This window comes from Echeneis naucrates, chromosome 6, assembly GCF_900963305.1.
Source record: "Echeneis naucrates chromosome 6, fEcheNa1.1, whole genome shotgun sequence".
Taxonomy (NCBI): domain Eukaryota; kingdom Metazoa; phylum Chordata; class Actinopteri; order Carangiformes; family Echeneidae; genus Echeneis; species Echeneis naucrates.
Window position 1 is genome coordinate 22,374,907 of NC_042516.1, and position 14,674 is coordinate 22,389,580.

Below are 14,674 nucleotides of genomic sequence, written 5' to 3' on the forward strand. Positions count from 1 at the left end.
CAGATAAAGCCAGTAACAAAAACAACACAGGCTCAGTGTGAACGTCGGGGCTTTAAAAAGGAGAAAGTAATAAAAACCTCCTCAGCCAAAACAGGCTCCAAATGACCTTTTTCAATTCTCAAGTCCTTTCTACCTCCTGTGTGTTTATTTCCTTTTGCGCCCAAAAAACAAAAAAAAAAACAAACCTTGTGTTACTTCAGTGTCCTGCATGCTGAAAATTAGCTCGTTGTGCTCCATCTATAAAATTGTGCAGGATTTATTGGGTGTAGCGGTTTCCCCCAAACACTGAGGAACATATGAGTCCGTCTGTAAGAATTCCCTGAGTCACTTGACCTGCTTTTGTCTGCGTTTGCATCCAAACGATAAGTGATTAGGCCTTAGGGCTTTATGTTGAAACTGTTTTGGCGAACAAAAAAAAAAACAACAACCTGGCCAATCACAGATGGCTGCCTCTCATTCGGGGGGTTTTCCCAGGATCCCGAGGAACCAAAACCACCACATGTGGGTTCCCCCAACCCCATCTCCAACCCTCTATGTATTCCAGCTCGCTGCTCTGCTTTGTCTCAAAGAGCCGAGACACGTCCAACCCCTCTGTCCTCATTCACTGCCCTCTCCTTCCTTCCCTTCACCGAGCAGACATCCACACAAAGCCTTTCAAGATATTTCAAGTTCAAGTCCAGCTCGGTCCATGTTTAGAATCACCCCGCTGGGTTTAAAGGGCCAATTTAATCGTAAAGGCAAAGGGGAGGTTTTTTTTTTTTTTAGTGTGAAGCATAAGGGACTAAATATGTGACACCATCAGCGTTATTTCAAAGCTAACCGCTGGAGCATTCAACTGGAGCCTGTATTTCTTTCACACACACACACACACTTACACTAAACTGCATGCGGTTTCAATCCTGCAGACTGCATTTTAAGACGGTGAAAATGAACTTATTTTGTTCCCTCTACAAAGGCTTTACAGCTTTTTATTTGATGTGGCAGTTCCTTGTAAAACGCGCAGAATATGCGAATCCTTCAAATGAGGAATGCTCGGAGTCATTGGCCTGTGTTTTCACTGCGTCAAAATGATGGGTGATGAGGCCTGAGGGCTGTGTTGTGAAAGGTTTGCCATCTTTTTAAGAACCAAGGAAACAAAGGATAGTTTTACAAACCTTGGGATTGTTGAGGTGGTCGCCCAGCCGTGGTTTGCCGGGGCTCCAGCTCGGGCCCTTGATGAACGCTGACAATTTGTCGCTGATAGTTTTGTAAGTGTTGGACTTGTCCCACAAATACAAATAGTAGTGAAACTAAAAAAAGAGAGATAGAGAGGAAAAAAAAAACAAAACATCAATATGCAATCAAACGCTACATTTAACTGGCGAGTGTTAGCTAAGCAATAGCTGCAGCAATTAATCAGCTTTCACCGGGCAGAACGTAGCTCATTCTCTGATCTGCCAGTTTGTGAGGGCAGCAAAAATAATCCTAACGTCCACCTCCTTGGAATCTTGTTTCATTGGCCTCCTTTACCTCAGCTGGCCCGTTTGTTTGGAGTGGAGTAATATTGTTATGGTTACAAAATGGCTGCTCAGCCAACAAGGAAGACACGAGCTGGCTTGTCATCTACCAACCTGGACAGAGAGGATTTCAAATGTCTTGATGGGATACACCAGGCCATACACCACTTTGTCTGCCTCCAGGGCGAAGGTACCTGTTGGGGGGGAGGAAGACATTTAGAATATCTTATTTGCAGAAGAAACAAAATATCTTAAGGTTAAACTTTTCTGGAGCATTGGAGGAGCCAGTTGGGTGTAACGTTCACCCAGATGAATGTTATGACTCAAACTTTGACTGAAGCATAACTGTAGATGTAAAGAGGAAAGTCAGATGAGTATCCTTTGTAGCAATAAGAGGGAAAATATTGATTACACATCAGCACGTCTTGTTTACAGAATAAAGAGTGAGCCGTGATCGAACAAACCACTCAGTGTTGATTTCTTTGTGTGTGTTTGAAGGAGGAAGTTACAGTGATGTATGGTACTTAGAAACAATCATCAATTTTCACGTATTTACATCATCAGAGCAGCTGCAGCTACGACAGATTGTTAGCTGCTGTTGGACGTAGCTCAGGCTGCTAAAACGGGATTGGGGATATTAATATACCTGGGCCAACATCAAGAGCGAGACAGTAATTTGGTCATTTCAGTGTGCGGCAACAGCGACGATGACTAACAGGTCCAGTCTGTTCCTGTAGGTGGCGCAAAAAGTCACTTTCTGGCCACCCATCATCGTGAGCACAATGCCCACTCTTCTTCCAGCTTTGTTTTGGCCTCCACCAACTCCCAAGGTTGAACAACTTCTGGGACCGACCTCTAAAAATAGTCTGTCGCCAAATAATAGAAAAAAAGCCAACAGTCACAGTTTACCTTCATTTTGTTGCAATAAACTGTGATATCATGATTTTTGGTTTCCATTCAAGAACAAGTTATGACAAGAAAGGACTCATAGACACTATATGAAAACCAAAAACATTAAACCAATAACTTGACTAAACATTTAATAGTTCACAGGAGATGGTTCTAGAAATCTGGACGTGATATTAAAACTTAAGAGCGGTTTTACATCACACGCTGCTAATATTTATTTATGAGCCATAAATGTTAAACACTGAGCACTTCATGCACAAAGTAGTATGTAAAAGTAATTCAACTCACAAGAAAGAATAGGAATTAAAACAAATGTAAATTTCACAATGCAAAACTTAAAATATATAACTTATATACACATCTGCTTTAGTACTTCAAGCTGTACAATCCATGCTCTTTTTTCTTCAGCAGCATATGATTTAGCAATTAAAGGTCCCATAACGTATAAAGGTAGATGTCCAAGTCCCCTTTGCTATAAGTCCGGTCTAGATACTAAAGTATCAAAGGTCTGAGCCTGGATGCGTAAACCTTAAAACCAGCCATCAGGACATCTGTAACTTTGTTGTCACACCAAAACCGCAAGAAGCAGTAAGAGCCAATCACAAGACAGAATAAGAGCCTACAAACTACAAACTGATCTCCTTCTGGATAAAAAAGCTTGAAATAAACCAAAAGCGGCCGTACGGCGGCGTAGTGGTTAGCACTGTTGCCTCACATTAAGAAGGTCACAGGTTTGGTTGCTGGCCCGGGGCTTTTCTGTGCGGAGTCTCCACGTTGTCCCTGTGCCTGCCTGTTTCCTTCCACCATCCAAAGACATCATGTTTGGGTTAATAAAGTTTGAGTGTGTGTCTCTGTGACCCCGCCTTCACCCACTGTGAGCTGGGATTGGCTCCAGCTACCCCCGCAACCCAGAAACAGATAAACAAAATTAAACTGCGCTTTTATGTAATAATAAACAAAATTTGGAGCCTGAAAAGCAAAGATGATTTTTTTCTTACCGAACAATCTGTCCCATATGATCAGAATTCCTCCGTAGTTCTTGTCAATACAGTAAAGATTCCTCCCTGTGGAGATAATTATACAGTCAAGTTACCACAGAAATTATTCAAATACCAACAAAAAATAAAAAAAGCCACCTTGGACTCCACTGCTGCTTTTCATTCCAATATTTCAGTGGATTGTTTTCCCAAAGCTGGGTGGAAACTGGACTGGACTAATTCGAACATATCCGTGATCAGACATGACCAATTATCGACCTCTCATTCCTGATTAGAAGCTCGCCAGTGTTAAACGGCACATCTCTCAGTAAAACACTGAAAGACAGCAATATAGGTTTGTGACGTACATATAAAACCTTCTAGTGTCTCACCGTGATGAACTCTGTGATGCTTTGGGGTGTTGAAGATCCACTCCAGAGGTCCGAGGTCTCGGATCAGCTGAAGGGGATAATAAAGAGGAAAACCAGTCAGAAGGTTTTCAGGTTTAAAAATAAATAAAAGCTCATTCTTTTCATTCTTTACACAAACATTTTGAAATTATAAAACAGACTGGGACCATGAATACAAAAAAAAAATCTCCTTCTCTGTTTCTCTAATCCCAGCAGACATTTTGTTTGAGCCTAACTCAACTCTACTATTCCGTTATCATCCATGTTTGTAATCAGCCGATGCCATAAAAATCCTTAAAAAAAAAAACTAAAAAGCCCAAAAAGATCGCACAGTGTCCAAAATAGAAAAAGGTTCATCCTCTGGGGAGTGTTGATAAATGTTGGGACTCGTAGTGGTCACAATAAACCGATCAGGTGATCACCAGAACTTCAGACGCGGCCTCTGAGGAACTCCAAAGTCAACATGGTGCCTATTTATAACTTTTCCAAGAAAAAATAGAAATCAGCTGCTTCTGTAAAAACTCCCTTTGTGTCACTCTAGACATGAAGACCAAATCTTTGGCTGATGGCCAAAAAAAAAAAAAAAAATAAAAGAACTCTTGGAGTGATGCATTGTGGGATATCATATCAATATCTAAAATCCTATTTATTTGATGATGGTTAAATTTTTGAATTAGCAGTGGTATCCGCTGACTGGCGGTGCGATGGCTGCAGGAAAAGAGCTGCCGGAGCTGCTGACAATGTTCGAACACATTAACACACATTGAGGAAACGTGTATCGGCATAAACAACATGCAGCTGAACGAACACGAGCTCGTTCTGCGCATGAAAAGCAGCATGAATCACTTCTCTTCTTTTAGATATCAAACAGATGCACCAGTGAGTCATTACAGATTACAGAGGTCACACTGAGCAGATTTCACACAGTTCAAGCTCCCCCCCCCCCCCCCCAACTCAGATGTTTCCGATGTTTCTCATCAATACCGCCGACCTCTTAATCTGGAGAAACGTACACGCCTGGACAGAATTTCTCAGTGATTCATTATTTCCATGTAATGGCTGCGTCTGGCAGCCGAGCGTGAGAGTTTTATCTTGAATAAAAAAGGGGGTCTCCACCACTTCACTACAGCTCTGAGGCTGCACCCAAATGGTGTGCCAATAAATTACGTGACATCAAAAAAAAAAAGCCCATAAAGGAGGCATAAATTACATCCCCTCAGAAAATTGTGACTATTATGACTGCTTTCACTAATAGCGCACTAAAAGATGGAAGGCGTTCCAAATCCATTCATTCCCTCTAACGATCGCGGGGATTGTAAAAGTGATACTCCCAGTCACTTTAAAGGCAGACAGAGTGGTCATGCTTCTGTTTGGAATATTTCATAAAATCTCATTATTTTTTATTGAACACAGGTTTCACTGCAACACTCGGCCTACAAAGACTCGACTTAGCGGGCGGATTAGTTTTAGCACGGGCAGAAAGATAACTTTACAGACTGTTTTTTGTTTTTTTGTTTAAAGTCGGATTAACTCTGCACAGCAGCGTTAAATGATTATCGAGTTGCTCAAAAATACTCTCTGGTTAAAATGTTTTAATCATAAACCTGAAAAACACTTGCCCTTTAAAAGTTTAAATATTTGAACTTACGTACAAATGAAATCTGAATTAATTCATTGTCCATTAAATAACTAATTGAACTATAACACTAGTTGCTCCATAAATATCTTATATGACCATAAAGTCACATTTCTTTATTTTTTTTTTACTGTTTTATTTTCAAGCCACTAAAACTCATTTTCAGGTTTTGATACATGTGTGAAATCAACTGTATTATTATTGTATGCATAATGTATTTCATATTCTATATTTTTTTAGTTTTAATACAAACAAATAAAGAGTAATTCTATGAATCTAATAAACATTAAATGAGCAGATAAAGCTGAAGCAATCTGCAGCAGTTAAAAGATATAAAAACAGGACAGTGTGTCTGCATCCCTTCATCTGGTAAATGTTTTAGCAGCTGCGTCATCTTTTAGTTTATACACCACCACGTCTCTCATCACCACACATCACTGTGTGAGACGTTCCGCCAAATTCAAGTAATTAAATAGATTTCTGCTTCAGAGTCAGACTGATGACAGAAGGTATGACCACTGCTTCGTTTCTTATTTTTACCTCCGTGTGGATCCAGAACTGGTAGAGCAGATTTAGCTGTATGTGAACAGCGAAGATGGAGGGAGGCACAGCCAGCGCCATGGGCAGGTAGAAGATCTGAGGAGAGGAGGGAAATGAGTGCAGAACACACCTGACAGCCTGACGGGGGCCTCACACTGAGGCCGAGCCGCTCTGTTTTATGTTTCAATTCCTCTATTATTAACATATTGCGTAATGAAAGGACACGTCAGGAGCTTTTATGTGCAACAGATGGGACGTGCCCAGCCCTAAAAATGATGTGAACTTTGATATACCAACTTAGTAACATCACGAGCACAGAGTGGGAGGAAACGACACACGTTTTCTATTTTATGAGGTTGTTTTAAATCTGTCAAATATAAAAGGATGTAAAATATGACTGTGCCACACTTTGGAGTCAGACTAAATGATTAAATATTGGAAAAGCTGACACAAACATTATTTATTCATTATCCATTTAAACATTCAAAGGATACGGCAACTGGTGTAAAAAGGCTGAATGACTTCCTTAAATATGAGCAGAAAAGAGGAGCAAAGAGAGCTTTTGATGGAGACTACTTTCAGCCATGGATTAAGACACACCTGGTGCTGGATAGTCCAGATAGAGGGCTCAGATTTATCCTCATGAGGGGAACATGTCATCGAGTGCAGAAATTGGTTTTCCATCATTAAACAAAAACAGGAAGTGGAGGAATAGGATCTTACCCATGATGCAAACTGCTGGGTGAGGGACTGTCTGAGGGCCGTGGAGAGGTTGTAGTACTCTGAACTGTGGTGAACTTGGTGAGCCGCCCACAGAAAGGCCACCTCTGGACACACACACACACAAGAGACTTAAGACTGTTACGGCCATGTTTCATTTCCACACGATTCATGGGCAGGTCTTCAACGCTAACACACATCTCCTTTACATCACGCACACACACACACACACATCCGCATCACTGTCCACATCACTGGGACAAGTGATTTATGTCAACAATCAACCCTGCTTCTTCCCCAGATGCGTAACTAGACACTTTCATCCCACTGACGGAGCCACTCCTGGCCAATTTAAAATGAAAAGGCGAGACTTGAGTCTATAGCTGTCCACTTGTGGGGGGGGCTACTATAGCGGTGGAGGTATTCGGGTGCAGCTGGTAAGCGTCCAGACTGATGTCCCAGTGCTCCAGTTTACATTCCTCCGCTGTGTTGTGATACTTGCTACATTAATATCTGTGTTACACTTCATTTTAACATCCAACGGGAACATGCTTGTTAAGTTTCACTGGATCTCCGGGCCGTTTCCGGACCACCCCGTCTGGTCTGTGCTTTTTGGCACCTTCGGTCCACTTTGGCTTCTGCAGCCATACAAGAGAGAACAGTAACCTTTAAATATTGCAGAACCACAAAGGCCCATATAGACTGTGTACGGTTGTGTATTCACTATAATAAAACCAGCCCAGGTTATTAAAAAGTTTAATGCAGCAGCCTCAATGTGGGATTTTTGGTTTTGTGATTAAAAGATCATCGAACAATCCAATAAACTTATGAATGAAAAAACAATAAATTGTGTATTTTTTGGTGATTTTCTTGTTTATCTAAATTTTCTTCAGAGCTTTTATTTCCCCAACTCCCCAAGAGTTTTGTTTCCTTTAAGGGGGGCAGTTTGTGCCTGGATGCTAAAAATAAAGCTAGAGTGGTTGGTTAGTTTAATTTAGAATAAAGACTGGAAACAGGAAGAATCGGCTGACCTTCGTAGCTGCTTCACGCTAAACAACCAAAGTAAAAGTGAGAAGTAGCTGTGTTTTGAAGGAGGTGTACTTCATGGCCCGTGGATGTTTGTCTTCATGAAGGATTGTGTGCTCTGCTGTTTCCGAGGGTTTTATTGCTAACAGCTAAGAAATGATCTGGTACGTAACATTGTGTGAAATGGTGGCGGCTATGTGTGGACTATTCAAAACGGGTGTGACACGTTGAGATAATGAGCTTCAGGCTAGCAGTTTGCACCTGTTCCCAATCTTTGTGCTAAGCTAAGCTAGCCAGAAAAGTCTTCCAACTATTCTGAACTTTAAGTTGTGATGCTAAAAGTTCATTGCCGCTTGTGGGATTTCTCCGTTCTATTTTGAGAAATCATTCAGGAGCCACATCTCCGTCTCCTCCTCCTCTTGCTGTTTAATAAACTTGTAAGATGCATCGTGGTTGGCAGTCCTAAAACCCAACAGGTCGAGGGTTCACCGCACCTGAACAAACAGGCTGCTGAGCGGCGAAAGGTGAGTGTTGTGTGAGCGGAGGGGAGCGCCGCGATCCGCCCGAAGACATTTCCAATCGAGGAATTCCACAAGTGTTTGGGGAAAAACCCCCGAAGAGCTTCAGTTGAAAACTACCACTTCCGAGCAATACTCCACACCTCGCTTATTTAACGGGGTTATTGCTGGATTTCAGCAGGTGTGAGAGAATAAATGTCACAGGGAATGTTTTTGGAAGTGTCATATTCAGTGTTAAATGGTGTATTTTGGATGGAGTCAAAATGGCAGCAACAGGGTCGGGTTTTATTTCAAACTTTATTTGCCCTCTCAACGCAACTGACAGAAAGTCAGGAGACGAGAGAAGGAGGGGTGGGGGGAAGACTGAGTGCAGCAGTCGAGAGCAGAAATGATGACGTTTCTTCCGCTCTGAACCGTGGGGGGATTCGGAGATGAACTGTCTCGCAAAGAGTCATATTCAGAGGATAATCCAGCCTTTGTTTGAGTCCAACAGCCTGAGTCTTTTTCTTTCTCTCGTCTCACTGGAGTCGTGCTTGGCAGGGTCCAGGACTAAGGGCGGTTAAGATTGATGCTTGTTGTCATTGATAGGAAGTAGGAACCGCTAGGCTTCACTGCAAGCCCATGTCCTCATCTCTGGACTCGGCGGGACACTGCATAGTTTGGCAGGGCCTATTCAGGAGGGAAGCCCCGTTAATGGTGAGAACCAATGCCACAGAGTCTGCGTTCCCAGCAAGAGCAGAGAAACGCTGAGGACGGCACTTCCATCTGGCCTCCAGCGAGCCGCAACTCATCATTTCTCAGGAATAACAAGGAGATGATGGACAGCTCACGACACTGAACATCAGACTGTTGTGAGAAAGTGAGAAAGGGCAGCAGGAGTCGTTTACTCACGTCCTCAAAATAATCCATATTGGAATGTATCTGATAAGGAAAAAGAAAAAGTTACAGGAATGGAAAATCTTTGAAGCAGCCATCAACATCGGCTTCTTTTTGCAGTTTTTGTGTAAACGTACGACCCGTTTTATTCTTCATTCAGGACGGGTTGTTGCTTTTACCGCCGCTACAGAGGATACTGCCTGTCGCAGCGCCATTAAAATCAGAATACCTCAAACTTAGTTCACCCATATCGCAGCTCAAGGAGAGTGGAACTGCAGGAATTCGTAGCCCGCCGTTAGCTACAGCCGCTTGTAGCTACCAATGAAACGCCATAACGGCGGAATAGCTGACCATGCAGATAGTTTTGGTCTGGTCATGGTTTTGATTTATCCACTGGCATCACAGTACACTGGAAACAATTTCCTTCGTGCCGTCGTCGTGCCAAGGAAACGGTAGCGGGTGACGTGTCCGTGCTGCTAAGGTCATTTTGACTGGAAACAGAAGCTACGCTAGCAGCTGCCAGGAGCACTAATCACGAAGGAAACAAAGAGTAAAGAATATAGATGATATATGATGAGGTTATTGTAGCTGGTCAGGTATTTGTCCACTCAGAGGAAACGGCTGTAAACAGTTCATTGTCGGGTAATTTAAACAATCCAATGTTTACCTGTATTGTTTAAAGATGGTGGCAGAAGTCTTACAACAGAAAATTGTTATGGCTCATCGATTTAATAGATAGATTCATTCATTCATCCAATTTATAATTTTTTAATTGTGTAAGGGGGCGGGGCCTACCTGTCCATCACAGGCCCGACGGAAAGAGGCTAACAACCGTTCACACCTTCGTTCACACCCAAACTGAACATGGGGGTGATTAGATTGCAGGAGGAACACAAAACGAAAATACAAAAACTCCCGTCACCAAAAAGTTCAAACGCAGATCTTTCTTGTGATGAAGTGACAGTCCAAACCGCTGCTGTGCCAAAGTCTCACCGTCCTGGTTCTCAGTGAAGAACAACACAGAGGCTGGCAGCGGGGTGACGTAACATTCACCATTTTCAAACTGAGATGTTGAATTGCACCGTGGCACATAATCAAGGCCTATAAGTCATAATCAGTCATGTTAACATGACTGAGTTAGACTTTAACAGAGTCTGTTTACGTCCAGCAGAGCCCTGTCAGGGCGGCTGCTTACACAACCAGAGTCATATAAACGCAAGAACCAAAGTCCAATTGAGCCCCATAAATTCAGCTCCAGTTCGCAGTAAGTGCCAATAATTAATAATTAAGTGCGTCTTGAATAATGCTACTATGAAAAAAAAACAAAAAAACGCATGACCAGACAAAAAGAAATATAATCAGCGCAGGAGGAGATCCAAATCACCTTTTTCTAACCACTCGAAGCTTATGAAAGGCTTTTACAGGCACATCAATCAGCTGCCTAAATCATCACCCTCAGCGACAAACTGCTGGCACTAACAAGCGACGTCCTTCATGTGAGTGGTGGGCCGCCCCGTCAGTCACGGAGCTAATGGGCTGTGAACGGCCCTCCAGTGTTTGGATTGGAGCGCTCTTGGATGGGGTGCCAACCCAAACAGGGAGCGTTGGACTCAGTGGGACGGTCAGCCAACTCGCCCCCCCCAACCCCCAACCTCCTCTGCCGCCATACTTCATGCTGTCCGCACAGCTCAGTCACACACACTAAACTAAACACACTAACCCTGGTCAGGGCCACTTACAGCTCTCACAAAGAGGGTGTAAAAAGTATGTGCAGAAAAGTGGCCGGTGGGATAAAACGGCTTTTCTCTTTTATTTTATTATATTTTAAATCTATTTCAATCGCTGACACAGAGGTCACCTGACTGTCATGGCTGCAGATGGTAAAAAAAAACAACCCACACACACACATCTGAGTCATCAGCGCTGATATTCATCCTTCACATTCACACTTCAGCCCTCTCATCAGCGGCGGTTTTGTCCTCTGAGGCGGGAACATCGTCTGTCAGCGCTGTCAGCGGAAGGAAATGTGTCCGTACGGCCAGCAGAGCACACGAGGGCAGCAGACGGCCAGACCGCGGCCTCTGCTGAGCTCAGCGGCCTTCTCCACCACCATAACACACTCCTCTTTTCTACGCCCTCGACACTTTTTTCCACTTTCAGACCAGTCTGCCCCCCCACCTCGCTCTCAGAGGACAGAGAGTGAGAACACAGTGACCTACAGATCACTGTTGATGTTATCTCTGCCTCCCACGAGGCCTTTCACTTGCTCTTTTCTGCCGCCGTGAGCGAGACCCCCCCACATCCTGACCAAAACCGCACCGACAGAACCAGCAAACCGAGCGGGGGCCCGGATTCTTCTGTCAGCCCCGCAACCTGCACTGAGCCAGGAACTCGCCGTCAGAGTGAAGATTTATGGAGCCCCCGGATTCCCCCCAGCCTTCCCCACCCCCCGACCGGCCTCCACTCTGCCACACAGCCAGGAGAAACTCCTCTTTTAACAATAACATCCACATCGGCTGCATCTCCCCCGGGGGGGGGGCATCAGGTAACAGCTGATCTGACAGAAAATGATCAGCGAGCGTGAAATCAAATAAAACAGATTTCATAAATTAGAAGCTTTTTTTCTTTAAGTTGACTGATAGTTTTCATTCAAACTGCTGCTGAAGAACTTGATGGTTTTATTTGGATTTTTTTTTTTTTTTGGGGGGGCGGTGAGTTAGACTGAAATATGAGAGAAGGGAGGTGGAGAGTCGGTGTGTAGCTGTTCATCCGTTATCTATATGGCCAGGATCAGGGTACAACTGTATAACAACAACAATTACACAAAGTACATCGCACAGATAAACTGATATTGTCATATGTGTGTTATTAAAAATTTTATCATTAAACATTTCATCATAACATTCACCACAATTATCAACATTGAATGTTTAAAACATTTATCTGCATTGCAGTCTAATTGTGTAATTAGTGTTGGAGGCTCCTTATCTCATCAATAAAATGATTTCACTTCCTGATGGGCGTAGCTTTAAAAAAAAAAAAAAAAAAAAGAGCCATCATCATCACAACTTTGTTAATGAAGAGTCTTTTTCTTTGACTGACAGTCGAGCAGTTTACGCTTCGAATCCACTTCTGCTTCAACGGGAAACGCGTCACATTAAAGAAGCGTCTCTTGATTCACAGATTTTTATTCTGAGCTATAAGTGTAACACAACAACAACAACAACAACAACAAAAACAACATCAGCAGCGGTGGCGGCGGCTGCGGCAGCAACACTTGGTGTGGTGAGACAACTGCGACGCAGCTCCATTACCTCACATATAATCAGCGCACGGACAGCTGACTTGCTGATTAATGGCCTCGGCCTGACTGGCACGCCTGGATATAGATGCTGCCCCGGAGCAGAGCTGCTATTAGTGGTGCTCGCCATATGAGGTTAGAATAAACAGAATCGACAGGCCTGTCAACAACATGGCCGCATCTGAACCGAGTCGGCCTCCTGCTCACCCAAAACCCATCTGGATCCTGCTCGTTCAGAATAGAAGGGTTTGGAGTAAATATAGTCTGTGTGATGGTGAAGGAGGACCCGAGGGGGAAAACAGCAGGAAATAATATGGGGCAAATTGGAATTTGGATTTCTATTCTTGTCAGTCAGGTTATTGAATTAATGCTGTCATAAGAGATGGTGGTTACATATTTAGTCAGGCCGTGAAGGAGATATGTTCTTTGGAGCAAATCTGTCATTGACAGAAATTTTAAGTCTTTGCTTCATGAAAAGGAAAACATTTTTAAAAAAACTTTAAAAACTTGAAGATCATCTAAGAAAGGCACCAATTTAAAGGGGTTTGAGTACATACTGATATCAGGAGCGAAGATAAAGGCTCGCTTCATTTCAGCCAATGTTGGACCAAGGGCCATTCAAATGTTTGGCATTCCACATTGGCCTCAACTTCAACCGCAACTGGTGTTTGTCTTGTCTGCTCTGATTCAGACCAAATGGCAGACGAAGGCCACAAACACGGTCTGGTTGGGCTGGATGTTGCTAATATTTCTGTCAATGCCGAGTCCCGAGTTCCACCCTGGCCTAGACGTCTGCAGGCTGGCGTGCAGCTCGGTTTCCTTTTCAATCGGCTGCTATCTCCAAGATCACAGCGTCTGGCCCGAGCAGAGCCAAGCAGCAACGTCTCCTCGGCGAGGGAAGCGTCGGCACAGACGACGCCGCCGCCTTTCAAACTACTTTCCACTTAATTATCTTTGAGCAGCACTTTCATGTGGAAGTCAAGAGAGAGGAAAGAATGAAAAAAAAGAAAGGAGCCATAAAACCGGTCAAGCTGAAATTGATATTTTACACCGAGACTAATAAGGGTTTGTATTTCTGAGCAGAGGATGTCACGTTTGCCTCTTTTTGCAGTTTTCTATTGTAATTTTTTTTTCATTATGCAACAATGAGATTTATAGCTCATATGTCCCGACGCAGTTGGATTATAGATGCAAGAAAAACAAAAAGAAAAACACCCAACAACAATGGGATTGTAAAGCTGCTCAAAGATACGAGTGCAATAAAACAAGACAGACCCCCTGAAGCTTTGTGACACCACAGCATAACAGTCATTAAACCGCTGTGGAGTCACGTCCTACATATGTCTCATTCTTTAGTGGCAGACTTCCATCCCACACACTGGAATATTTTGGTTGAACCTTGATTCGGAAACAGCCGGAGGTCAAAATCTGGTTGACCGAGATGACCTCGGAGCATAGCGGAGCGAGGAGCGAGGACCGTGGCCGGCCCTGTCCCGCGGTCAGAGCGAGTCGGGTCCCTTTGGTAAGAAGAGGAAAAAAAAAAAAAAAAAAAAAAGCCACGCAGCACCAGACAATTATCTGCGACCCCACAATGTTCCATCATAACAACCCCAACTGGCTGGAAGAGGAGGAAATGAAAGTAAGTGGAAAGTTTTTTTTTTTTTCTCTCTCTCTCTCTTTTTGAGATGTAAAAAAAAAAAAAAGAAGAAAAGAATATAATAATAAAAAGATTCTGCAGTTTAAAACGAAAAAATTCCAACCAAACAGATATTCGATCCCGTGAGCGTCACCCCTCTGCATCGTCAGACAATGAGGGAAACTGCGGGAACACACACACACATCATTAAATCCCCTTTCAGGTTTCACTGAATATTACTCAGCACACACGTCACCACAGCAGGTCTAAAAATAAGTCGCACACACGGACCGTTAACCCTCGAAACATCAGCGGCTGCCGCTCTGCCTCATTTCCTGGATGTCAAAACACAACGGTGGGATTTTGTTGACACTGTTGATGGTGCTGGTTGAGGAGGAAACATTACAAAAGCTGATCCACATCGATCTGATGCCAAGATAAGATGTCCAACTATTTTCCAACTGAGGTTCAGTTGGTTCAGTTTTGGTTTGGTTGGGTTTAGTTTAGTCTGAGTCGGTCTAATCTGATCTCAGTAAACTCAATAAAGTTCAACAAAAAATGGTTTTAAAAAGAATTACTTTCCCTTTTTTTTTTTTTTAAATCCCAATTTCCATTTTCCAATTAAAATC

General features: G+C 43.2%; 1 protein-coding gene across 1 annotated transcript in view; it reads right to left on the reverse strand.

The window, feature by feature from the left end:
* The window catches only part of agmo (alkylglycerol monooxygenase), a 42,173-nt gene that overhangs the window by 19,712 nt on the left and 7,787 nt on the right, over positions 1-14,674 (reverse strand). Inside the window, exons 4-9 of the mRNA XM_029505085.1 lie at positions 6,692-6,795; positions 5,969-6,064; positions 3,775-3,841; positions 3,404-3,469; positions 1,611-1,690; positions 1,155-1,289 (exon numbers count right to left, since the gene is read on the reverse strand). Of these exons, the coding sequence (XP_029360945.1) occupies positions 1,155-1,289; positions 1,611-1,690; positions 3,404-3,469; positions 3,775-3,841; positions 5,969-6,064; positions 6,692-6,795 (548 nt within the window). The remainder of the gene's footprint in view (positions 1-1,154; positions 1,290-1,610; positions 1,691-3,403; positions 3,470-3,774; positions 3,842-5,968; positions 6,065-6,691; positions 6,796-14,674) is intronic.